Below are 26,777 nucleotides of genomic sequence, written 5' to 3'. Positions count from 1 at the left end.
GCGAGCGAAGCGGAGCGCATCAGCAGCACCAGATTCCGCGCCCCAATTCTCCCCCATTGCCATTGGCTCGCCACCGCCGCGCCCTTGACTAGCCTCGCCTCACCTCATCCCTAGTCTCCCTCCCGGGGTCATCAGGCCCTGACGGCGACAGCCTACCGCCCACGCAGCCGCAGCGGAGAAACAAACACAAACAGAGCAGAGGAGGGCCGCTCAAGCAAGCAAGCGAGCGAGTAGCCAGCAGCAGAGCAGCAGCTCCTCAGTCGGCAGCGACAGGGGGTCGGATCAGGCCGCTCTCCCTGGCTACTCTCGGGCGCCTGCAGCAGCAGAATCAGGATCAAGTCCAATGGGGCCGTGCGCCGCCGCCGCCGCCGCCGTCCTGCTCGTCGCCACCTGCTGTCGTGGCGGCGCCGCTGCAGCAGCATCACAAGCCCAGCAGGATCTCAGGTGCGTGCCCTCCTCTGCCTCCTCCTGCTCTTCCATTCCGAATTCGTCCGCGGAATCGCAAGGCTCGCCGCCGGAACTCGTACACCAGCCGAGCCCTCCCCGCCATCCCCCCTCCGGCCCACCACGAGATTCAGATTTGGCCGCGCGAGCTCCTCCCGACCGCAATGCCGGCGCGATCCGCGCCCGAATTGATCGCGCTGCCTGCCTGTGCCTTGCCTCGTGCCGCCGCCGCCCGACAGTTCATGGCCCCGCCCCGGGTCTCGTGCTCGCTGCCGCGCCGCGCCCCGTTCCGCCTGGTCTGCACGCGGCTTGGGAATTGGAATTGGAATTGGCAGCCTCTCCTTCTGGGATCGAGCAACCGTGCTTGCTGTGGCTGTCTCTAACGGTAGCCGCGTGTGTGCGGCTCGCGCCCTGTGACCCACCGTGTGGCCGCTCTGCCTGGCACCAGCTGTACAGTACACAGCTGTACGCCTGTACCTGCAAATCGTATAGCCTAGTAGCCGCTATACTCTGTACGTACTCAGTAGGAGTAAATGCTTCCGTCTCCTACTGCATCAAGCAATGCATGCTTGTTGCTTTGCGGAAGAGATCGGTTGGTAGGTGAAGCGAAGCTTGTAGTGTAGCAGGAGCAGGAGAGCAGTAACTATCAGTGTGCATCACGGTTCAGAACTTCAGATCTCTAGCTCTGTACCATCTTCTTCCCAGCCACGCATCCATAGCGCTGCTTCAAGCTAGGATGAAGCAGCACCTTCCAGAATTCGTTTCTCGAACGAGTAACAGCATTGCAGAATTGGCGACTCCTGTGGGGACAACCGCTGTAGTGTGGCGCCTAAGACCTGTCTCCAACGGTGGGAAGGCAAACACGAGACCTATCCGAGGATTTGAGTCCCGCACAGGCAAGGGTCACGGACCTAAAAACTTCCTTCTCCAACAACAGCGAACCCAAAATCCTTCGTCCGGGCGGCTCCTCCAAGACGGCGGCGCAACGGACGGCCACCGACGCCATGGCGCTCGTCGCGGACGCGGCCAGCCCCCCTCCCCCCCCTGCACCACGGCCGGCTCCCCTATGGGCTCGGGTGGGGCGGCGGTTAGCCCCGGCGGGTGCTGCAAGGGGAGAGGGGGAAGGGAGAGCGCTCGACGGCGCTATTGCCTCGGCGCGGATTGAAGGGAGGGAGAAGCAGGGGAGCAGGGAGAAGAAGAGGAAGGTGGCGGCGGACCGCACGACGATGTAGAGGCTGACGGCGACCAGGGCGGCGAACCACGCCGGCGGCCCCCGGTCCTCATCCCTCCGCGCCTCAGCTTCGGATCCGGAGGGCGCGGCTGTGACGGCAGCCCCCGGCTTCGGTGGCGGCGAAGGTGGAGCCCGCGGAGGCTCGTCAGCGCCGGGCGGGCAGGAAGGGGCTGGGCCCGGGCGCAGGGTGGCCGCGCCTCGGGCTTCAGCTGTGGTGCTCGGCGTGAGAGGGAGGGAGTGGAGCGGGGAAGCAGGGCAGGGGCGGGAAGAAGGGGGGGAAGCAGAGCACTACGACGCGCGACGGCGACTTCAGCGACAGAGGGCGCGACGCTCCGACAGCTTCAAGCTCCGGCAGCGGTCCGGCTTCTCCATCGCGTGCGGCCGAGATTTGCGTTGCGAGGAGAGAGCGACGCTTTTTGCATTTCGCTTGGCCGGGGCAGGCAAAGTGCGTCGCGTGGATGGGTCATCCGTTGGAGCCACTTTTTGATAGGCAAAAGCATTGTACAAGACTTATTTTTGGGTTTGGGTACTCCGTTGGAGTCAGTCTAACTTGTACAATTTGCATTCCACTGACTGCAATGCAAGAGCATTCTTTTTTTCCCCTTCTTTTTGATTTGAGGGCATTGCAATGCAAGATCTGGAACTGTTGTGATACAACCATAAACAACCCGGTTTGATCCGCTTCTTTTTTTCATCCGGAACAGTGTTTTTCTCTCACAAATTTCTCCGAACCATCCAGAGGAATTTAGATGGTTTGGAGGAATTCTGAAGGAATTTGTGAGAGAAAAACACTGTTCCGGATAAAAAAGAAGCGTATCAAACCGGATTTAAGACCACACGAATGGGCTAAGTGGCAGCTAGATTGAGCGGTGGCCATCCACTCGCTCAACTGAACTGACCACTAGCGCCTTCAAACGGTTTTCCCCTTGAAAACCGGACATGCTAACAACCAGATTTGTGTGTACCGATAAAGAAGGGAGCGGATGAGAATAGCGTATCATTAAAGTAGACACCAAAGGGATCCGTGATTAAAGTTCAAATTTTTGTGGTTAGTGGACAGCCGAAAGGGATCCGTGATTTGTTGTAAGCAGCGGTACCGGTACTCATGTCTTTTTATGCCCTGGTACTGTAGTGGTTACTAGTATAATCACATTCCACCTTTTATATATGGTTTTTTTTATTGCTACCATTACGGGCCCACGCACAGGTGACTAAGAGTCAACGTATTCTCGTATGTCTAAAATACCCCTCCTGCTTCTCTCTCAGTCCACTCACTCACGTTGAGCCCCACACGTCAGCTTGTTCTTCATTCTCTAGTCTCTTCTATGCTTCAGACCAAGCTCCACCGGGAGCCTGCCCGACGCCGGCGGCTGCTGCCCCCGGGGCCGCACCTCCCCAAGCCACCCCGCCGCCTCCTGTTCGCCCCAGGCCGCGCCGCCCGCAGGCCAGGACACGGTGCCCGCAGGTCCAGCCGTGTGGCCGCCCCAGGCCGCGCCACCAGGAATTGTACGTGCGCAGCCTCAGCGGCTGCGAGGGGCCACCTCCCGGCGGACGCAGGTGACGTGGAAGTGGAACCAGGTGCAGGGGTTGACAAACGTGGGGTCCCAGCTCTGTAGCACGCCTCGGGGTCCGCGCGCGCCGCGTGGGGAAAGTGACGCGGTAGGGGACGCAACACTGCGGTAGGCTGCGCGGGCCACCTCTCGGCGGACGCCACCTTCGGTCCTCCAGATCGAAGTCGACGTTCAGGTCCAGACCTCAAACGCGAAACTGTCGCCGTCGACAGGCGCCCTGAAATTAGGAAGGGGAGGTGCGCGAAGGGGTCCAGCGCAAGGAGGGCCGGCTCCCCCATGGGCTTTGCCGTAGCCGAGCTAGTCACGGCCGGCTGGAGTTTGAAGAAGAAGCTGACGTGTGGGGCCCACACGTCAGTGAGTGAAGGGAGAGATACAACGGGGGTATTTTTGGACATACGAGAATACGTTGACCTTTAGTCACCTGTGCGTGGGCCCGACGCTGTCGAATACGTAGAAAATGGCACAATTCAAGCTGGAAAAAAATCGTAATGGCATGTTTCAAATAGACGAATAGTAATAGCGTTTCTCCAAACTTGTAAAATTGTAATGGTAGCAATCCAAAAAACTCTTTATATATCCATTTTGAATCTGAAGTTCTGAACTCCAGTTTAGTAGTAGCACTGAAACTGGTTCTGCAGAGATCCCATCTCTCTGCACATTTCAGGGCGCATTGCACCGATGATAACAGCTATATGAATTCATTAATTGACTGTAGCCCCCCTTTGATCCGAAGAAGAATGCAATTCTAACGTTGTTTTGATCATTTTTAAAAAATATGAATGTTTATATATCAAATAAGTATCATCTGGTCCACCATAAGATATATTTTGATAGTATACTTATTTTATCTCGATTTCTATAAGCTTGATCACACTTTAGAGAAATTTTGATGACTAGTAGAAGAACAAACCTGTCCAAATTTATTTCATTTCTCCACGTGATGTGAAAGCAACAACTCCAACAAGATTTGTACTCAGCGGTACTCGTGTCTTTTTATGCCCTACTAGTACTGGAATGGTTACTATAATCACATTCCACCTTTTATATATCCATTCTGAATTTGAACTCAGGTTAGTAGCAGTACTGAAACTGGTTATGCTTAGATCCTATCTTCCTGCACATTTCAGGCAGAATTGCATCCTTTTTTTCCTTGTGAGAAATTTTGTCTATATGATATATTTTCACAGCAATATCTATTTTATCACGATTTCTATAGAGTTGATCAAACTTAAGAGAAATTTTGATGACTAGGGATGAAGGTAGAATTGCATCCTTTTTTTTCCCTTGTGTGAGAGAGAAGAACAAACCTGCCCAAATTGATTTGATTTCTTCTAATGTGGCGTGAATGAACAAGCGAACGAACGATGCTTTGCCATGGCAGGGGAACGCGGTGGGCGTGCTGGACGACGACCCCGTGGGGAAGCTGAAGGTGTTCGTGTACGAGATGCCGCGCAAGTACAACAAGATGCTGCTGGACAAGGACAGCCGGTGCCTGCACCACATGTTCGCGGCGGAGATCTTCATGCACCAGTTCCTGCTGTCGAGCGCGGTGCGGACGCTGGACCCTGAGGAGGCCGACTGGTTCTACACGCCCGTGTACACGACCTGCGACCTGACGCCGCAGGGTTTCCCGCTGCCGTTCCGTGCGCCGCGGATCATGCGGAGCGCGATCCGGTACGTGGCGACGACGTGGCCGTTCTGGAACCGGACGGACGGCGCCGACCACTTCTTCCTCACCCCGCACGACTTCGGCGCGTGCTTCCACTACCAGGAGGAGCGCGCCATGGAGCGTGGCATCCTGCCGCTGCTCCGTCGCGCGACGCTGGTGCAGACGTTCGGGCAGCGGAACCACGTGTGCCTGCAGGACGGGTCCATCACCGTGCCACCCTACGCCGACCCGCACAAGATGCAGGCGCACCTCATCAGCCCCGGGACGCCGCGCTCCATCTTCGTCTACTTCCGTGGCCTCTTCTACGACATGGGCAACGACCCCGAGGGCGGGTACTACGCCAGGGGCGCGCGCGCGTCGGTGTGGGAGAACTTCAAGGACAACCCGCTGTTCGACATCTCGACGGAGCACCCGTCCACGTACTACGAGGACATGCAGCGCGCCATCTTCTGCCTGTGCCCGCTGGGGTGGGCGCCGTGGAGCCCCCGGCTGGTGGAGGCGGTGGTGTTCGGGTGCATCCCCGTCATCATCGCCGACGACATCGTGCTCCCGTTCGCGGACGCCATCCCCTGGGAGGACATCAGCGTGTTCGTGGCGGAGCGCGACGTGCCGCGGCTCGACTCCATCCTCACCTCCATCCCGCTCACCGACATACTCCAGAGGCAGCGCCTTCTGGCGCGGGACTCGGTGAAGCAGGCGCTGCTGTTCCACCAGCCCGCCAGGCCCGGGGACGCCTTCCACCAGGTGCTCAACGGGCTGGCGCGCAAGCTGCCGCACGGCGAGGGCGTGTTCCTGCAGCCCGGGGAGAAGGTGCTCGACTGGGACGCCGGACTCGAGAGCGACCTCAAGCCCTGGTAGTGTGTGGACTTGTTGTGCATCTGTTCATGTTCGTTCTTTCTTTCTTTTGTCCTCTTTGACATCGAATCAGTCGATGAATGGATGTATCACGCATTAGTTTTTGTACCACGGCCCGTTTACATGCAGCAGCAATATATAGAGGGTATATTCGTCGGGAGATGTGAGAAGCAGCATTAGTGTGGCTCAGATTAACTTATAGTACATCGATGGTTCAAATGTGATGTGATTTCGCGTTTGTAAATCTAGCTGAATTAACCTGTTTGTGCTTTTTTTCTTTCTTGGTTGCCTGTACCGTAATGCACATCCATCAAAGCGACAGTGCTCTTCCTCCTGCTCTCCGAAAAGCTGTTTGAAGGGAACGCAATCAGAATGTCAGCTCTGCCAATGGCAGAAGACGACCCTGTAGGGAGCTGGGAGCCTGAGCTCTGAACGGCAGAAGATCCCGATCTGGACGATGATCTTTCAGCTGTCAGTAGGGGCGTCGTCTACCAGTTGGTATGCTCTCATGCTGGGCGGTTGAGCCCAGCACGGCCGACCGGCAGACTGTCACGGCAATGCTTCAAAGGGTCAAGTGGCCCTTGGGATGGCCAGATGGGTCAAGTTTCAGGCAGCACACTGCACACCGATGTAGTGGCCTGCTCCGAAGCCCAAGTACTGACCATTTCTGCGTGAGCCCGTTGGATTTTGATGTACTATGAGCGAATGAACGCTAGTTTTCTTCATTTCCCCCCTTCAGGGCCGTTTGTTCCCGTTGAATTTCCACGACTCAACGGCATTTTTTTTCTTCAAAGCATGTATTTCATTAAGAAGAACCAGAGTTCAATACAAACCCCCAATGAGTGGAACTGGCTCGAGAGAACAGCAAGTTACAACCAAAGGAGCTGCAACATCACAAAAGAAAAGAAAAAACTGGGAAGCACGTAGAATCAGCGGCATTGCAAGTATTGCTACGCAGTACAGTTTAAATATAAATAATTATAGGTCTAATGGTTAAAACTGTGATGGAAGACTCATACAAATATTAGGTGGTTTTATAATGTATACTTGCGTTATCTTCGAATGGTCGTATTTTTAGTATTTCCCACTTTCCCAGCACAAGAGAACCTAGCCCTTGTTTAGGGCGCGTTTAGATCCAAAATTTTTTGGGTTTTGGTTATTGTAGCACTTTTGTTTGTATTTAGCAATTAGTGTCTAATTATGGACTAATTAGGTTCGAAAGTTTCGTCTCGCGATTTCTCACCTAACTGTGTAATTAATTTTTTTTCGTCTACATTTAGTACTCCATACATGTGCCACAAGATTCGATACGATGGATACTACGCAAAAATTTTTGGGATCTAAACATGTAGCATACTGTTTTCGTTTGTATTTGGTAATAATTGTCCAATCGTTGATTAATTAAGCTCAAAACGTTCGTCTCGCAAAGTACGATCAAACTATACAATTAATTTTTGATTTTGTCAACATTTAATACTCTATGCATGTACCAGAATCTTCTTTATATAGTACCAAAGTTTGGATTCGGTGGGAACTAAACGCCCCCTGCACGGTTTTTTTCATCGCGGATGCAGCCGCCTGCTGTCATCCTGTGCGCATCTCTCGGGCTGGCTGCGAGCCTGCGACTCGTGTGTGTAGCAGCCAGGGGGCCCATCAGGGTTGTTGGACTTTTGGTTGGTCCAAGGGCCGCCCCAAGTCCGCCATTTGCATTTTGCTTGCGTCACGTTTGCCTTCACGTTACGATGCCATTGACTTGAAGCATGAATACAATAAACACCACGGACCTAAATGCATACATACATCCCTCGGGCCTTGGGCACGAATTGAATTTCAAATACATACGCTAAATAAGCAAGATTCTACTGAGCTCCTCCCTAGTGTTAAATTCTCTTTTAAATAGAAGACTTCCTGGTGTCATGACTTTCGCTTGATTTATTATTACTAGTACATTGTTCGTCGGTGTTTCCTAATAGATTCTTGTTTCATGTTATTTCTCAAACCAGATACACCAATAGTACGAAACTGCTGCTCTGTACTCCTCAGGTCATGAAAATATGTCACTTATGACATAATTTAGTGAAATCCTAAAAATTACAAACATCAACAATTTTAAATTATCTAGCTTTAAAACATATAAATTATACAAAATGCTTGCAGAAAAATTATAAGTGTCAAGTATTTTGTGAATATATTCTACATAAAATCAATTATGAAAGATATGCACTGGTTGCCTTGCAAAATTAGACGTGAAAGTGTTTTTGACAGACTATACTATGCCATAAAAGAGATGGACACATAAAATAGTATATATTGTGAAATCAGCATTAAAACTATGTCGAACTCTTAAACCAAGCCATGGCATAGTATATCCATCAAGGTCAAGCAACGTGTGTGTGAAACGTCGAAAATATCTTCAACAGCCCTACACATCAATTACACCACCAACCCACTCCTCTTTTCCCCTTTGCAACCATTTTTATAGAAGAAAAGAATGGATGTGTTAGTTTTGCTACATACATCCTATTTCTCGGATCATTGTCAAAAACCTGGATCGTCGCTTTCAGTCTAAGGAGGAGGAAGAAGATGGCTTGTTGTGTACATCGGTTGCGTCTCATTGAACTCGTCGAATCTTAATTTCTTGTGTTGTTTCACATGTGAGGAGACGTGCGAGCGACTGTTCGGCAGCTAAAGGTAATTGTTAGTTGAACCTAAAAATTAGACCACACATATTTAGATCTCGAATAATAGCTGCATACATCTGTAGTAATAGATTATTAGCTCTTTTATCTAGTTATACTTGGCTAATACCTAGCCAAGACTAATCTACGGTTAGCCCCTTCTATTTATATTAGATGCACTCGAGCTAAACTTTGTAGAGTTTTTAGCCTATAAGACCCTTCTGTTTATATTAGATGCACTCGAGCTAAACTTTGTAGAGTTTTTAGCCTATAAGATCTAAATAAGCACGGACTACGCCAAATAGTGGAGGAGGAAGCAATGGGAAGACCAGAGAGGTGAACTAGAGCGTAATCTAGATGGTTAGTTTTCTTTTGGTGGATTCTACCCATTCGATTCTAAGTACTCAACTTGGAACGGTTGTTCATATATTTTTTTTGGATTTTTTTCATGATATATCAGTGTTATTTTTTCTTTGGGAGACGTCTGTGTTCATAAAGAGTAAATGTAAGTATGTGTTTTATGAGTGTTACTATGCAATTTACAGAGAGAACTTCGTCGATCAATGCCAGCTCACTCTTGCAAAGATACTTGTTAAAGTTTATATGCAGGGGCCTGTGTTGGGTGCAGGTGCCATAGAAAGATAAAAAAATAGTGATAAGAGCTAAGTTTTGACCATATATTGCATCTTCATGTCAAAAAAAAAAACCTTATGCTCACGCAAGCACATCCTCTCAAATTTGCTCTGGCTTCCACCCATATTTGTATGTGCGTGTATCTATGTTTATATAGAGAGTAAATATACATGAGCGTCTACGTCGTGTAATTCGTGCGAGAGAATAGAAGTCGGTTGCGTCTTTGTGTTTGACAAAATACGCGGGGCGACGAACTGATCATAGATTGGGTTCCGTGTGGTGGAATCTGTCCACCCGGGTTCAAGTCATCGACTTGGCACATGTGCTCGTATTTTTCTGGATTTATTTCAGGATTTAACGGTGCTATGCTTTCAGTGGTCGGCGTTCCAAGATTTGACGGCGCTATGCTTTTAGTGGTAGGCAACGTCCCCATCAACAGCGAGGTGCCTTTAGTGACTTTGTGAATCTCGAGATCTGTCGGTTCAGTCCTTAAAGATGTTTATAGAGGTAGAGTTTGTATACGTGTGTTCATAGGGGTTGGTATGCGTGCGTGTTACGGGCATGTAAGTTTCTTAAAAAAACGCGGGATAGCGGAAGAACGAAAATAAAGATCAAGCAGGGTTGTCCGTGTAAAAGCGGCGGGCGGAAACACACGGAGGCGTCTGCTACTTATGGATGCTGACGAGCAATGTAAAAGCGGCGGGCGGAAACACACGGAGGCGTCTGCTACTTATGGATGCTGACGAGCAACGGAAGAGAGCCTCCAAAAACTCGCAACATCCCCCGTGAGCGACCAACCCACGCATCTGCCCTTCCTCGCACTTCCCACCAACCCCGGCGAGCTGCGATGACCGGCACGGTGTCCAAGCTAGCCGCGCCCCGGCCGGCGGCGGCGCCGCTCCGGCCGGCGTCCCTCCGCACCGCCGCAATCGCCTGCGCTCCCTCCCCGCGCCGGGTCAGCGTCTCCATCGCCGGGCGAGCCAGGAGCCCCATCATGTGCGTGACTCCACCCTCCCTCCCCTTTTTTCCTCCGCGCCCGCGCGCTCTATCTCATCTCGTCAGTGGAATTGGATTCGCGGTCTGGTTGGCTGGAGTGGCCTTCGCATCCGTGCCCGTGCTTGAGTCAGTGGGTGGTTAATTCTCGCGAGGTTTGATAAATTAGATTCGAGCTGTTCGTTCCCAGCGTGCTTTGGATTCTTCGTGTTGGAGACCGAGAGCATCTTCGGCTAGATCGCGGGCTGAATGGCTGATGTTTTGCCGCGTCGATTTGGAGCGTAGTCCATCACGCCGCCTGGCCTGATGTGGCGATACGGACGGCCCCCCGATCCGGTCGTGGATGGAGCCTCCCGTACGTTTCTGCGGCCGTTCGATTGGGAAATGGACGGGTGGGAGCCTTCTGGCATACCAGCTTCTCCAGTCGCCGTGCCGGTGCGAGATCCGTGTGGAGGTGTGGGGGTGCAATACTGCCGTGCCCGGAGGTTTGGGGTGCTGTCACTGCCGTGCCGGGAGCTTCCTCCTTCTCCTGTGTTGCTGACTCGCTGCTGCTGTAGTAGACCTCTTGATAGCGGCGGCGGCAATACACTGCCAAAAGCACCAACGCTTTCCATTAGCGTCGAAAGAATTCTAGCTGCATACACAACCCTTGCTTCAAGAGGGATAATATGAATGCCTTTGCGCACACCACATTTTTGCAGTCCAACTAACCTATGGTCTGTGGACATGACCTTACATGGTGAATTGCAATTTTCAGTGCGATGGCTTCTGCCAAGGAAGGAAATGGTGCTCCGACCAAGAAGACCGCGCTTCATGATCTCTACGAGCTCCAGGGCCTGTCCCCGTGGTACGACAACCTCTGCCGCCCTGTCACCGACTTGCTGCCCCTTATCGCCAGCGGTGTTCGTGGGGTCACCAGCAACCCTACGGTAATCCTCCATTTCCACCTTTTGCTTTGCATTGTATGATCGATTGATCTCTTGCATAGTTGCGCATTCACTCCTGACCATGTTCTCAACACGATGCAGATTTTCCAAAAGGCCATTTCATCATCCAGCGCATATGATGATCAGTTCAAGCAGCTCATTTCGTCTGGAAAGGACGCGGAGAGTGCTTACTGGGAACTCGTTATAAAGGATATTCAAGACGCATGCAAACTTTTTGAGCCTATCTACAACGAGACTGATGGGGCCTGATGGGTATGTCTCCGTGGAGGTGTCTCCTAGGTTGGCAAATGACACTCAAGGAACTGTTGAGGCAGCAAAGTGGTTACACAAAGTGGTCAACCGCCCCAATGTCTACATAAAGATCCCTGCTACTGTGGAATGTGTTCCTTCCATCCAGGAAGTTATCGCTAATGGCATTAGCGTCAACGTCACGGTAATTGCTCAGCACTGCCTTGCCACTGCTTTCATATTATTGTGGTAAAACTCTAGTGTGACTGCTGTGATAAGCTTATTGATCACAAATTCATTTCTGTCACTTGCAGCTTATTTTCTCTATTGTGAGATATGAGGCTGTGATTGATGCTTACCTTGATGGGCTAGAGGCTTCTGGCTTGAGTGACTTATCCCGAGTTACCAGTGTTGCATCCTTCTTTGTCAGCCGAGTCGACACCCTTATTGACAAAATGCTTGAGAAGATTGGAACACCTGAGGCACTTGCCTTGAGAGGAAAGGTAAATAAAATTAGAATTAACCACCTCTTAATGTTAGAACCTAAACTGTTCACAAAGTTATGCGATACAACCATCCTTTGTTCTACCAGGCTGCCGTCGCACAGGCCAAACTAGCAAATCAGCTCTATCAGAAGAAATTCTCTGGTCCAAGGTGGGAGGCGTTGGCCAAGAAAGGTGCCAAGAAACAGAGGTTGCTGTGGGCATCCACCGGTGTCAAGAACCCAGCTTATCCTGACACTCTTTACGTGGACAGTCTCATTGGACCTGACACGGTATGTTTTCAACGAGTTTCTCACTTGAATTGGCATTGTTTCTTATCATCACAAAAATAACTCTGGAGTGATGCACTTTCAGGTCAACACGATGCCCGACCAAGCTTTGCAGGCATTCATAGACCATGGCACTGTTTCAAGGACAGTTGATGCGATTGTGTCTGAGGCAGAAGGTGTATACAGCGCCTTGGAGAAGCTTGGCATTGACTGGGATGAGGTCGGAAAGCAGCTTGAGCTTGAAGGTGTGGACTCCTTTAAGAAGAGCTTTGACAGCCTACTTGTGAGCCTGCAAGAGAAGGGCAACAGCCTCAAGACGGCAAGTGTGTAAAACTGAAATGGTTGGGTACCGGCGGGTGAACGATTTTACTAAATAAAATGCTAGCTTGCTGGCTCTTAATTTTTACGATGTGATGTACCTTTGCTCTCAATTTTCTGAATCGTCTTTGTATTTTAGGCTTGCCTGGTCGTCATTGTGTAACCAATGTTCATGGCTTGTAACTGCTATGCGGGTATCCGATAAATAATTTTGAGCAAGTTATTTTAGTCTGTATGCGTCCTCTTTGTTTTATGGAATGTACATCTGGGAAATGTAAATTTTATTTTACCCAAAACATTATATGTGGCTGGTCAATCTCTGATGAGGCCTGATGGTTCATGCTTGCCACTTTGAACTGAACTAAAGCCCATGGTTTGCTATTGCATTTATATGCACTATGCGATAATCCGTTCTTGATGGCTTGCAACAGGATGCTCATAGCACTTCTACACACTTTGGTAAAAGATTCATCATCATGAGATCGGCTACAGCAACCACCAGACAATCACTATGATCAGGTTAAATCCGTGCTTCCATCCATGAGCAACCAATTGCAAATATAACAAAGACTGGGCAAGCAAATTCTAGCATGAATTTTAGTAAGATAGATAATCATTGCAGTACATGTAAGAAACTGATCTCGAGAAAGAGATCTAGGCCCTGTTCACTTGAACATATCAGCCGTACCGTTCCAGCGAAATCACAGTGTTTTTCTCTCACAACAAATCAGCATCAGCCGTTTTTCCAGCCAGCCGAACAGGGTCCTATTTGGACATCGCATAAGGAATAACTATTATTTACAATTCTCCAGCATTCCATACTGTAGTCTGTAGACTGTTCCCTTGCTCCGATGTGAGATCATGTAAAACGAAAGGCTATCATGGGCTCTCGCAAAACTCCATTTCCTGCAGTGTAATCAGGTTGGAGGAGAAATTGTCAGCTCAGCAAATAAAATTACATCTTAGGAACTGATGATAGGTGATTAGCAATTATGAGATGTGAAAAACAGGAATAGTGCAGAACCATCAGTATCATACCTTTCCACAAATTGGGCATGTATCACTTCTCTCCATCCATTCGTAAATACAACCAAGATGAAAATGGTGACAGCACTTTGTTATAATTTTTGGATTGTCTGGCGTGTATTCTGCACAGGGAATTAATCATAATGAATCAGTAACGAAATGTTCAGGCACCAAGATAAACTGCTATGTGTTCAGGCAGATCTATACGAACACAAACCTTCTAGACAAGTAGGGCAGACATCCTCATCTTCTGAAGCGCCAACTGCATAGCTGCTACTATAAGCTTTTGCAGACAAACTCTTAGTTGATTCAGAACGATGGACCTTATATTCACCCTCGTTTTCAGTGCTGCTGCGTTTCTTCTGAGCAGCTAAATGCTCAATACCAGAGCTGCTGCCATTTCGTCTAAGGGCTAGTGACTCTTCTTGTGCAAGATTTATGTATTTCTCACGCCTGGAGACTAATCCCTCTCTTTGAACACGGGCATATCTAGGATCAGTATCATATGGAGGTGGTCTAGAAACAAGGTGATAAGTTTCAGCGAGTGAATTGTCATTTATATTGACACTTGGATTAGTGGATCCCAGTGGAGCAACCCCTTGGGCTGGGTTGTTTGGCCTAGACTCAAGCCTCTGGAATGTTGCGGTATACTACATAGAAGGAAATACTATAGTTAGAACAAACCTTATATATGAAAATGGATAAAGAAAATAATACGGAAGTGCCATTAAGATGCACAACATAATTTCTCCACAATAACTCGTAAAAGAACACCAGCAGGTCTACCTAGCCATGTCAAATGTGCCTACCCCTTGCTCATCCATGTTTCGCATTGTCTCAACAAGCTTTGCTGTTTTGGGTTTCATAGTACTACAGAATGTTCAATGTGACTTTGTTTCCTTTTAGCGCTGTATCTAATACTTTAAAAGAGGAATATAGTACTCTTCAGTTTGTAACATTATGCGATCAAACAGGCCAATGCATCTATCACCACACAGAATATCTATTGACAGAAAAGAGAAAAATGTACCATTTTGAAGAAAATAAACTAGTGGCGAATATCTAAATCCCCACCAGTCAGAACTAAATCATATGAACATGCTACTGCCAGCAGTTGCATGGAGTCAGAAGTATCAAAGTACACATATCAATCAATGTAACATGTGACATTTTGGATCAGTTGGTTACAGCCTAGAATATACTTGAAAATATGGATAAAAGTTCATATTACCCCGCCAAAAATATTGTGGAAAAAATGCCTCAAGGATATGCATTGCCTATAGATAGGGTTGTTTGGATAGACATATTCCTCAAAATCTTCAGTACTGAGGCAGCAGCAGAACCCACCCATAATTCACTGAAAAAATGTACAGATCCAAAGTATCAGAACACAACTAAACAATCACATAGAACAAGTTCTGTAGCTTCCACATCTAAGATGTGATCATAATGCTGATTATCTAAATGAATATGAAATAAGGTTTCAGGAAATACCTTTGAAGTAGTCCTGTTGCCCCTCTGTAGAAGAAATTGGTTGACACTAGAGATGGAGCAGATACAAGTTCACGTTTCCCAGCAGTTGATGGAAACTCTGAGTTTACCATGAACAATACTGGTAAAACATTCCCTAAGCTGGTCAACGAAAACAAAGGAATCGCCTTTAGATTACTGCATTGAGGGGAAAAAACTTACTTTCTTTTTTGAAAGATCCGGGGTGATTACTGGCTTATTATGAGAAGAGTTACATGCACAAGACGCGCCTACAAGTACCAGAAGTCCAGAACCAGCAGACTGCTGTGTCTGGATGACCAAACCAATCAGGAGGCAAAATTACCATACAGACTCCCCTTATTCAGCTTCCTAGTTACAGGGAAGAAGGATACAATGGGTCTGTAAGTCGTTATCCTGCAGAGCTCATAACCGTGCTATGCAGGCATGCAGCCGAAATTCAACTACGGCATCGATTCATGAGTGCATTCTACTACCCGTGGCAGGTTGATGCACGAATATTAACTGAAAGAAAGATCGAGAGACTAGGAGGCACAACTGTAACCCAAAATGCCACACTTAATTTCTGTATAGAGTACACATTCTCTTTCTTTTGGGCGAGCCAGGAATGAAGCCACTGGGCCGGAAATACATGTGCTCAAGATGAGGCCGCTAGATCCTTACAGCTTCTCAAGGGAACTAAAAGGTGCTAGCCTGCTATGAGTGGCGCGAAGCACTTGCTGAGAGCACTGGCATCTGCGAGCACAGCTGCATCAGCGGCCGATCTGCATCTTGCGCTGATAAGCACCGAGAGTTCTCCCACACCCCCACTCCCACCGCGAGGCAATCGCGACGGTACGCGGTCCTAGAAGCGCGCTGGGAGGGGACTACGGGAGCAAGGGCAAAGGGAAGGCGAGCAGCGCCGACAGACTGCGGCTGGTCGAGGAACTGGGCACCGACTGGCAGAGGACTAGAGAGAGTGGGCGCGTGGGTGGAGCTCACCTGTCGTGCAGCCCGCCGCCTGCGGCGCGAGGACGTCCACGGGATCGGGAGGGGCCGCGGCGTGGGCGGGCGGGCGCGGCGAGACGCGGAGGAGACTGGAGCGCGGTGGAGTTGGGGAGTGGGGGAACTGGGTAGCGGAGAGGAAGGGGAGGGGATCGGACTTCGGACATGGGAGGGTTTGGTGCGCGTGCGGACTCCCCGTGCGTTGGCGAGTCGCTGTGTGCTCACGCCAGATGCTAAATTTTGGCAGTACAAAATGTGGACATGTTTTGAAAAAAGGTACTACGGTGGAACGAAAATTGAAACTTTTATACCATGTTGATATAAACTTTCACACAAGAAATCACTAGTATATGCGCTTGGTTCTCCTCTCATTTTCTCCACTAACCACATAATTTAAGTTTTAAACCATGCATTTGCTCCATTCTAAATTATAAAAGCTTTTTAGTAGATAGTTTTTTTTCTATATACTTAGATACACATCATTCCCGAGATACATAGAAAAACTGAATATCTAACAAAGTTAAAACAACTTATAATTTGGAGCAGATAGAATAGAAAACTTCTATAGAGAGAATGCACTAAGGGATAGTAAGCCACCGATACCACAACGGAAAAAGGGAACGTGGTTTGAATTCCATTTTTCTCCACCATATTTTCTCAATTCTAAACTATAATACACTGTATAATCCTATTTTTTTCACCATATTTCCTCCATTCTAAATTTAGGAAAATTTAGCTTTGTAATAAACAAAAATGATCTAATTTTGATAAATTTTATAAAACGGTCCGCCAACATCTAAAGCATCAAATGAATGTATTAAATTATCATTGAAACATATCTTGATATTGCATTAATTTTCAACTTTTAAAGTTTAGCTTAACACAGATAAAAGTGAACATAGTAAAAAAAATCATATTTTGTTGCGCCAAAAATGAGCATACAAACGAAGGTACTAGCGTGACTACAGCGACACGCCAGTTACTCATGGTCAGTGGCATGTCGCTGCGTGGCCTAAACAATGTAATACCACTGACGGTCGGTGCTAAGAGCATCTCCAAGAGTGCCTCATATTTTTCTCCCAAAAACTCTATGTTTTTCAACTCCAAAAACGTATCGGGAGAAAAAAAGAATGCCATCTTGTATTTAACTTCAAAATATCAAAATCTTAGTCCCACACCCTTTTTCGTGCTCGTTTTTTTTCCCGTCGCGAGGTCGCGACCCCCAATCGCCTGCCGGCTCAAGCCAGGCTAGTGGCCTCGTTGAGCAGAGGCGGCCACCAGGAAGCAGCAGCATCAGCCGGCAAGCAGCCGTACCAGTACCAGCCGGCAAGCAACAGTACCACGGTACATGCAAATCCCGGCGGCAGAGATGCAACAGCCGGGCACGTACCTGATATGTACATGCAAATCCCGGTGGCAGAGATCCAGCAGCCGGCCACGGCCAGGCCAATCCCGGCGGCGGCGGCCATGCCAAGGACAGCAGCGGCGGCGGCGGGCGGGCGGCAGGAAGCCCAACGACCGGCCAATCACCATACGCCTGCAACAAGCCCTACGACCGGCAAATCAGCACACATCGGCAACGATCCAGCAGTAGATAGTATGTACCTTGTCCCTGATCTGCGGCAGTGACACTTCTCCCCTCCACGGGCGACGGCATGGAGAGTCGCGGAAAAAAAAAAAAATCGCGCCAACGAGGGAGACAGCAATGGCGCGGGGAAGTCTGGATCTGCGCGACTTTGGATGCGCATATTTTTACGCGTGGAGGAGGCCGGTTTACCGTGCCAAGAGATGGGTAAGGGATGTGGGGTACTCTTGGAGATGAGTTTTTCTCTCTCTTTTTTTTCCCAAAAATCATGGATATGGAAGGGATACGAGGCACTCTTGGAGATGCTCTAACTACCCTTCTCGCAACATGTGCCACGTCACACACTGGCACTGTGCTGTTGTGCAATTACATCTTCCTTCACATTCTTTTTGTCTTCTTCTAAGTGCTAACCACTTCATCATGTGTGCTGCATTGAACGCTAAGTAATTAAGCAGACATCATGGATTAATTCATAGATAAGACCCTGTTATTTTTTTGAATGCCTCTCATCTGGGTACAGTTGTAGCATCTGTTCGTACACGCGCACGCCCACTCAACACACGCATACTACTCACACCACCCGTGTACAAACAAACATATAACTACACCCAGATCTGAAGACCGCGTCCTTCTTGAGATCACCGAAATCCACTGGTTTCGTAGGCGACGGGCACGTCACGATCTTATTGTGGCATCACGCGCGAGAGGCAGAAATCCCGGGAAAAACTCAGGCAACGGTGAGGCATGCGAGTCGATCAGGGATCGAACTCGGGTGGGCTGCTCGCACGCCGGCGTAGCTAGCCAACCGAGGCCTGCTCGGTCCTTGATAAGACCCTGTTTGTATGTAGTCGAATTTGTACCAATCCACATGTGTTGAGGTGGATTGGAGTAGAACTTGAATTAAATTTCACCGGAATCCATCCCAACACACTAGGATTGAGGTGAATCCGACAATATCCAAACAAAGCCATAAATGATACTACGGTATGATTAAGTTATTTAGTCCGCCAAAACCTATCAGGTCAGAAATTCAGAAAATGAGCTTAGCTCAACTAAATACAGCCTAAGTCGAAAAAAAGATCATATAGGCACCGTGTCGTTGTTGTGGTGTCTATGCGCGGCAGGCACGTAACTTCAACATTTTTTTCGAAGTAAAATTATCGTGAATCTGACTGAATTTATACAGAAAAGTATCAATAATTATTAAAACATAGATGTAGTATTTTTTAGATAATAAATAGATATATTAGAAATTATATTACATGATAAATTGAAAATGTTACTAACTTATTATCATAAATATGGATATATTTTTCTACAAATTTGCTTAAAGTTCAACCGTTTGATTTTAACTAGACATATAAATTCTTCTTTTACAAAGTTGTGGAACTTGACGTCAAGGAAAAAACTTTTCTCCAATCAAGGAATGTGGTGTGGCTCTTCATGACGGTCTGCTCGAGGCCGACGGAGATGATCCCATAGATTCAGGAGAGCCGTCGGTGCGGCGGCTGCGCCCCTGTTCGGCAACCTGCCACTGTACATCAGGCGGGAGAACGTCCTGGGTTACCGCGTCCTCGTTCATCTTCGGAGCGTCACGGACTTCGACCCATCGGTCCCGTCACCATTGCCTTCGCCGTCGGAATCTGAAGCCGGTGGCCGCAGCCACGATCGGCACCAATTCTACCGGGGCGCCGGACCGCGCATCCAAGGGTTCCGGTGCGCACGGGGGCTCGTCGGCGGCGAGCCGGCCGTGGCCAACGGCTTCGGGTCAGAGGGTGGCCGGACGGCAAATGTCACCCAACACTGCCTTGTTCCACCACTTCAAAAAGAAGGAAAGCAAGATGCCCCTGCCAACCTCCTTGACCCGGTCTCGCGGAGTACCGACAACGGTGCTGCTGCAGAAGGGCCAAACCACGGAGAAACTGAGGGCAAGCAAGCTGCCATTCCTTGCGGGACCCTTGCCAATTTGAATTCACACTGTACCCAAAGCCTGACATCCAAGCTGGAGTGCAGCTGGCCTTGGACCCCATGGTCCTCCAGGCAGGGCGCACCGGCGACACCAAAGAAGCGCAGGCGATTCATGTTGCAGATGAGGCAGAGACGCTCCCTCAAGCATCAGTACAGGCTGCAGACGAAGAAGCCAATGCCACGACGCCAAACACAGACAGCCTCAGCCTGTTCGCTCGCTCGTATACGATCGTGGATTATAAGTTAGAATAATATTTTTCTCTCACACCAAACCAGCTAACAATAAATAATCCACGATCGTTTACGACGAAACGAACATGCTGAGAATCAACCAAAGAGGGAGAAATTGGGGCGGCGACGATTGCCACACCTGTGGCTACTGAGTCACCGATCTCAGCCCCGCAGGTGGTAGAACACGTGGCTGCTCCTCATCATCTTGCTGCCGGAGTCCAGGCAACACCCGGGCCACAACTACACCCGCTCGAGCTGCAACAACCACTACAGGCGTGCAGACCCCGCCGACTGAACCGACTCCAACTCCAGGAGAATCGACTCGTCGACTCTCCAAATTCACAGCTGAGGTCCAGAGGAAGCGGCAACCGCCTCTGATTGCATCGCCGCACAAGCAGAAGCCGCCAAGCAAAAAGGCAGTCATCCCACAAAGGAGCAGGCGCATTGCGGTCCAGCAGATGGGGCACAACGAGGGGAGGTGCTCCTGACGAAGATGTGAATCCTTCCACCCCAAGCGCCACCGTCCTCTGCGGCAGAGCGCACCTTCGACTCACTCTTCAACGGAAACCTGTCGGCCAGTGAGATCGAAGTGTTAGTTGATCTCCACCAATAGGCCCAACGGCCTATTGGGCCCTATCTCTGCTCCCTGATCGGGGGAGCCCAACCCTAATTCGGTTGGAGGGCCCCTGTCGCACAGCACACATAAAAGGAAGGTGGGGGTGAGGGCTCGGACTACGAGGTTGACCGGAGCCGCCACACCCACCCAAAGAGAAACCCTAATACCGATCTAAAGAGATGCTGCCAGCGACGGGATGTGCCCCAACCACCGCCGTCTCCCTCTGCAGGACACCGCCGGCGTCACTGGACTTCATCTCGCCGGAGCTGAACGTCTTCTACACCGCGGCACCGGCTGCGGTGCATCTACTGAAAGGGCGAGGAGCCTATCCGGATATACGGGTTACACAGAAAGGTACATACACATCGTCGATCCTAACAATGGTATCGGAGCAGGTTACCTCTCTGTATCCCTAACCCTAACCGGGTAAAAGCAAAAGAAAGAGAGACCGGCTCACGGTCTACCGGTCATCACCGCCACCGCGCGTGGGGGAAAGGAGCCGCACCGTTCGACGGCGCACGGCAAAAGTAAAGGAAAGAACAGATCCGTGTTCGGATCAGAGAAGAATAAGAAAAGTAAACAAGATCCATTCGGATCGTAGAAAAGGAAGGGCCATCGGCACTTGAACTCTAACCCTAACTGGGTTAAAGAATGGATGAAAAGAAAGAAAAGGTTTCGGCCTTGAGATGAACAAAGCCGAACCCTAAATCCAAAAGAGAAAAAGAAATCAAAGAAAAGAAAGGAAAACAGAAAAGAACAAAGAGAAAAAGAAGGGTCGGAAAACTAACCCTAACCCTAGATCCCGATTCGGATGAACTCCAAAAAGGAAAACCGAATCGGTCGAATCAAAAGAAAGAAAAGACATAAAAGAAAACAGAATCGAACCCTAGAACCATTCGGATGTCAGAGAAAAGAAAGGGGAAAAGAGATCTCAAGAACCCTAAGACCTAACCCTAACTCGCATGGAGAAAGGGCTAACCCCAATCGGTCAAACAAAGAAAAGCATCCAAATCCGAAAGGGGAAGGGGAAAAGAACAGGGGTCGGGACACTGAAACCCTAACCCTAATCCCATTCGGATGAACAAGCGAAAAGAAAACAGTGAAAACCCCATTCCCAAACCCTAACCCTAATTCCTGTGCGTCGGTATGAAGAGAGAAGGAGACGGGGAAGAACGGGAAAAGAAAGAACCTCGCCGGGCGTCGCGAAAACCTTTCGCCGGCGCGGGAGAAGAAAGACCGCCGAACCGGTGCTGCTGCTCGCCGAGCTCGGCAAAGGGGTCACCGCGGCCAGGCCGCTCGACGGCGGCGCGCTCACCCGCTGGGGAGCGCACACGCCGGCGAGGGGGCCGGCGGCGGTGCCATGGATGCCCGCCTCGCTCCACCACTCGCTCTCGTCTAGCTCGGTTCTGCTCGGCTGAGAAGAGAGAGCAAGGTAGAGAGAGGAGAGAGCGGCGCTGAGAGAGAAAGAAGAGAGAGAAGCAGAGACTTCGAATGGCCTAGGGTTTCCAGTCAGAGGACGCGGCCGCGGTTTTGTTCGCGCGAAATCGACGCGCAGCCGTCGATCTCCATCGGACGGCCGAGATGGAACGGGCCAGCGATGCGGCCCAAGCGGGCGCGCGCGGCCGAGTCGCTTTGCCGGCCCAGGCCCAGGTTGCGGCCTGGGTGCGGCAGCGCAAACGGAGAATAGCTGGGCCGAGCTGGTTTTACCGGTTGGGCCGAAAAAAAGGGAAAGAATCAAGATCAGTTTTTTCTTTTCCAGTAATTGCTAATTTCTGGAAAATAAAAAAATATATCAAAGAAAATATGAAAAGTGATTTTACCTATGGGTAAAATTCAAGAAATTGAGCATATGTTTCCCGCTGCGAAAGAAAAGTACATCCTCCAGTGATTTTGAACCGACATGATATTTAACTGGAGAAAAGAAAAGATTTTCCAGAAAACGTTTACTCCCTGGAAATTAATTAATAGATTAAAGGAAATAGAAAATACATTTTTTCCCTGTGGGTAAAATTCAAGAAAAGGAGAAGTTTTTCCACTGCTAAAGAGAAATTGTTTATTCTCCAATTAATTTTGTACCAACGTGGTATTTAATCGGAGAAAAAGAAAGTTATTCCGCTGCTAAAGAAAACGTTGATTCTCCAGTTATTTTGAACCAATGTGGTATTTAATTGGAGAGAAAAAGAGATTTGACATGATTATGATGTTGTTATTTTCTGACCAACGTTGATAATAACAATATCGTAATGTTAAAGATTTATGCATTAATTCTATTTTTGCCCAACGGTGATGTAGAATTAGTGTATAAGAATAATTGTATGTTTTGATTTTGACCAACGTTGGAATCAAGGCATGCAAATGATGTGTTATTTTATGTTAAGAAAAGTTTTAACCTGGTTTTCTCATCTTGTCTAAGGTGGACTGGGTAGTCACCTCACCGTATTCCACTGAGTTTGTGACACCGGTGAGGGAGACAAAAGTGAATGATGCCATTTGGGCAACTAAAGAGAGGGATTTTAAATCCCAAAAAGATATCCTATGACTCCTTGGGCATAGGAAATGAATCACTACCAATAAGGAAAAGTTTGGCTGTGATAAAGAACATGAATGAACCTGCAATTGTAGGCTAAATCTCAAAGTATGACACGGTCACCGAGTACCTCGATAGAATAAAGAGTCAGTTCACTGACACTTCAAAGACATATGCTACTCAGCTGATAAAGCAGCTGGTGACAGAGTGTAACTCTGAAAATGGTGGCATAAGAGAGCTCACGATGCGTTGTCGAAATTATGGCACTATCGTTCAGGCCATATTTCGAGGGGGAGAATAGAAAGACAAGTTAAGAATGATGTTCTTCCTCCATTAGAGCTCTCAGATTAAAAACAATGCAGAGAATGCATAAAAGAAAAGTATGTAAAGAAAGATGCTAAATGAAGCGTAGGAATTTTATAGATTATTCACACAGACATCTGTGGTCAGTTTCCTGTAAAGAGTGTGGATGGTTATGATCCATTCACAGATGATTACTCCCATTATGACTATATTTATCCAATCAAAGAAAGAAAAGATGTATTGGATAAATTTAAGATATTAAAGATTAAAGACAGTCAGGTCTGACCGTGGTGGAGTACTACGGTCGGCATACCCCAAAAGAATGGTATAGTAGCCCAGTATTCAATACCGGGCGAACCTCAGCAGAATAAAGAAGCTAAAAGAATCGATCGTACCCTGATGGATATGGTGGGCAGTATAATAATTTACTCCACCTTATAGTTGAGCCTGTGGATGGAGGCGTTAAAACCTCTATTCATATTCTCAATAGAGTATTAAGAAAGTCGGTGCTCAAAACACTGTATGAGTTATGGACAGAAAGAATACCCTCACTTAACCACTTGCGTGTGTGGGGGGAGCCCTGCTGAGGCTAAAGTGTTTAACCCAAACATTGGGAAGTTATATCCCAAAACAGTAAGTTGTCATTTATTTGGCTACACAGAAAAGTCAAAAGGTTTTCGTTTCTACTGTCTAGAGAGACATACAAAGTTTGTGGAAACGAGACATGCTGTCTTCCTAGAGGACGAATTAATGAGGGGGAGCATGGTAGCTCGAGAAATTGATCTTGGAGTGAAGCGGGTGCAAGCGCCCACTCCAATGATTCATGAGCCAAATTTCTCACTACCTGCTATAGCTGCACCGACAGTGCTAGATACTGTGGTGCCAGCACCAGTTGTTATCCCACCTGTGACAACAATGAATGAAAATGAGGAACCTGTTCTTCAGGATTCAATAGAACCAATTGTCACACATGAGGGGGAGCAACAACAGCCTCAAATAGAAGATGTGCCAAATGTGGAGGCCCCTAGAAGGTCTCAAAGAGTTAGAAAATCAGCTATTCCTGCTGATTATGAAGTGTACAACACTGAGGAATTTCAAATGGAGGATAATCCCACCTCATTTGAAGAAGCCATGAGAAGTGATCATTCATCAAAGTGGCTTGAAGCCATGGAAGATGAAATGAAAACAATGAATGTCAACAAAGTTTGGGTTTTGGAAATAATTCCTAAAGGAGTCAAAACAGTAGGCTGTAAATGGGTCTACAGAACAAAACTTGGCTCTCAAAGGAATATAGAGAAATATAAAGCACGACTTGTGGCAAAAGGCTATATGCAAAGAGAAGGGATTGATTACAATGAGATATTTTCTTCAGTCTCATGTAAAGTTTTCTTCAGAATCATAATGGCATTAGTGGCACATTACGATTAAGAATTACATCATGTGGATGTAAAGACGGCATTTCTCAACAGCGACTTAGAGAAAAATGTTTACATGGCACAACCGAAAGGTTTTGTCATGGAAGGAAAAGAACGAATGAGATGCCGCCTAAAGAAATCCATTTATGGATTAAAGCAAGCTTCAAGACAGTGGTACTTGAAGTTTGATCAGTCAATAAAGAATTTTGGGTTTTAAAAGAGAATGTAGAGGACAATTGTGTCTATGCAAAGTTTAAGAATGGGAAGTTTATCTTCCTTGTCCTGTATGTGGATGATATCTTACTTGCTAGTAGTGATGTCAGTCTACTATAGGAGACAAAGAAGTTTTATCCTCAAAACTTGATATGAAAGATCTTGATGAAGCCTCGTTCGTTCTAGGGATCGAGATTCACCAAGATAGAAGGAAAAGGGTATAAGGACTGTCACAAAAGGCATACGTGGAAAAGATCTTAAAGAAATTCAGTATGCACAAATATAGTCCATCACCTGCTCCTATAGTCAAGGGCGACAGATATGGAGATTTTAAATGTCCCAGGAACCAATATGAGCTCAATCGATAAAGTGAAAGTGGTTCCATATGCTTTAGTTGTCGGAAGCTTGCAACATGCTCAAGTATGAACACGCCCTAACTTGGCATTTGTTACCGGGTTTTACTTGGCAGATTCCAGAGGAACTCTGGAATAGAACATTAAAATTGATAAAGAAAATCTTGCATTATTTGCAAGGAACGAAAGGCCTCATGATGACATATAGAAGATCTGATTCACTCCACATGGTATGATATTCAGATTCTGATTATGCGAGAGTGAATGTATATCCAGACGTGGATTTTCTATCATCTCGCAAAAGGGAGCTATTTCATGGAAAAGCTCAAAGCAAACTGTCACTATACCGTCCACAATGTATGACGGTTTGTAGCATGTTATGAGGCAACGGGCAGGTGAACCAACTAACGAAGTTCATACCCGGTTTGAAGGTGGTTGACGACATCTATGGACCACTTAAAGTAATACTGCGATTATAATCTGGCAGTACAGTATGCTCACAACATAAGTCAAGTGGTGCTGCCAAACACATTGACATAGAGTATTATGTTGTGAAAGATAAGTCCAGGATCAAGTCATAAGTCTTGAGCATATGAGAACAGAAAGGATGCTCGCGGATCCGCTTACAAAAGGCTTACCACCCAACATGTTCAGAGGACGTGGTGTTCAGAGAACATGTAGCTAGCTTGGGTTTAAGAGAAAGCCTAAAATATTCCTGGACAAAAGAAGGCCTAAAGATAAGTATCTATTTCAGAACAGAGTAGTGAGTTGTAGCTGTTAAGTCTATCGGCAATGGACCGTGACGATGAGACATGCTCTATGAGCTAATCTGTAATGGAATGAACAAAAGCAAATGATATGAAAGTGAAAGATGGAATGAGATCAAGGGGGAGAATGTTAGTTGATCTCCACCAATAGGCCCAACGGCCTATTGGGCCCTATCTCTGCTCCCTGATCGGGGGAGCCCAACCCTAATTCGGTTAGAGGGCCCCTGTCACACAGCACACATAAAAGGAAGGTGGGGGTGAGGGCTCGGACTACGAGGTTGACCGGAGCCGCCACACCCACCCAAAGAGAAACCCTAATACCGATCTAAAGAGATGCTGCCAGCGACGGGATGTGCCCCAACCACCGCCGTCTCCCTCTGCAGGACACCGCCGGCGTCACTGGACTTCATCTCGCCGGAGCTGAACGTCTTCTACACCGCGGCACCGGCTGCGGTGCATCTACTGAAAGGGCGAGGAGCCTATCCGGATATACGGGTTACACAGAAAGGTACATACACATCGTCGATCCTAACACGAAGCATTCGACGTGATGTTCCCGGCTGTTACGACAAGAGCCGGTCGAGCGTCCCGCCGGCCACTGGCCTCGGTGGCGTGAACTTAGGCCGGCATTCTTCAGGTTGTCCACAGCCATGATGAACCTAGGATCGTTGGTTTTAAAAATGTAGCGCGGAGAGAAAACTAACGGCCGGCAAGGCAACGGCACTCTTGTATTATAAATTCTTGTGCCCCATTCGCTGGTCTGAAACTTGGCTGAAACTGACTGAAAACACTGTTTCGGCTGAATCGTTGTGAGAGAAAAATACTGTTCCGTTTGAAAAAAAAGAAGCCGAATATAGGGTAAGCCGAACAGAGCCTTCATCTCCTAATACAATGATATGCACACTCGTGCGTATTCGAAAGAAAAAAAAAGAGTTAAATGC

At 48.1% G+C, this 26,777-nt stretch overlaps 1 protein-coding gene and 2 pseudogenes across 2 annotated transcripts; 2 read left to right on the top strand and 1 right to left on the bottom strand.

Moving 5' to 3' along the window:
• Positions 1 to 216: 216 nt before the first annotated feature.
• On the top strand, positions 217 to 6,011 carry LOC136457061 (probable glucuronosyltransferase Os01g0926400; annotated as a pseudogene).
• A 3,763-nt stretch (positions 6,012 to 9,774) lies between these two features.
• Positions 9,775 to 12,662, top strand: LOC136457059 (uncharacterized; annotated as a pseudogene).
• Positions 12,663 to 12,897: 235 nt separating this feature from the next.
• On the bottom strand, positions 12,898 to 16,049 carry LOC136457060 (E3 ubiquitin-protein ligase At3g02290-like). Of its 2 annotated transcripts, none has more exons than XM_066457103.1 (6): positions 15,856 to 16,049; positions 14,860 to 15,033; positions 14,597 to 14,722; positions 13,583 to 14,015; positions 13,378 to 13,487; positions 12,898 to 13,245 (listed from the first exon to the last, which is right to left on the bottom strand). In XM_066457103.1, the coding sequence occupies exons 3-6, from the start codon at positions 14,714 to 14,716 to the stop codon at positions 13,219 to 13,221; spliced, it is 690 nt and encodes a 229-aa protein (XP_066313200.1). In that variant the 5' UTR covers positions 14,717 to 14,722; positions 14,860 to 15,033; positions 15,856 to 16,049; the 3' UTR covers positions 12,898 to 13,218. The 2 variants fall into 2 exon arrangements, with proteins under 2 accessions (XP_066313200.1, XP_066313199.1); XM_066457102.1 differs by having other exon boundaries at positions 14,860 to 14,997.
• Positions 16,050 to 26,777: the final 10,728 nt, after the last annotated feature.

Source organism: Miscanthus floridulus, chromosome 6, assembly GCF_019320115.1.
Source record: "Miscanthus floridulus cultivar M001 chromosome 6, ASM1932011v1, whole genome shotgun sequence".
Lineage (NCBI taxonomy): Eukaryota > Viridiplantae > Streptophyta > Magnoliopsida > Poales > Poaceae > Miscanthus > Miscanthus floridulus.
Note: the sequence above shows the minus strand (reverse complement) of the source record. Positions and strands in the feature narration are given on the sequence as shown.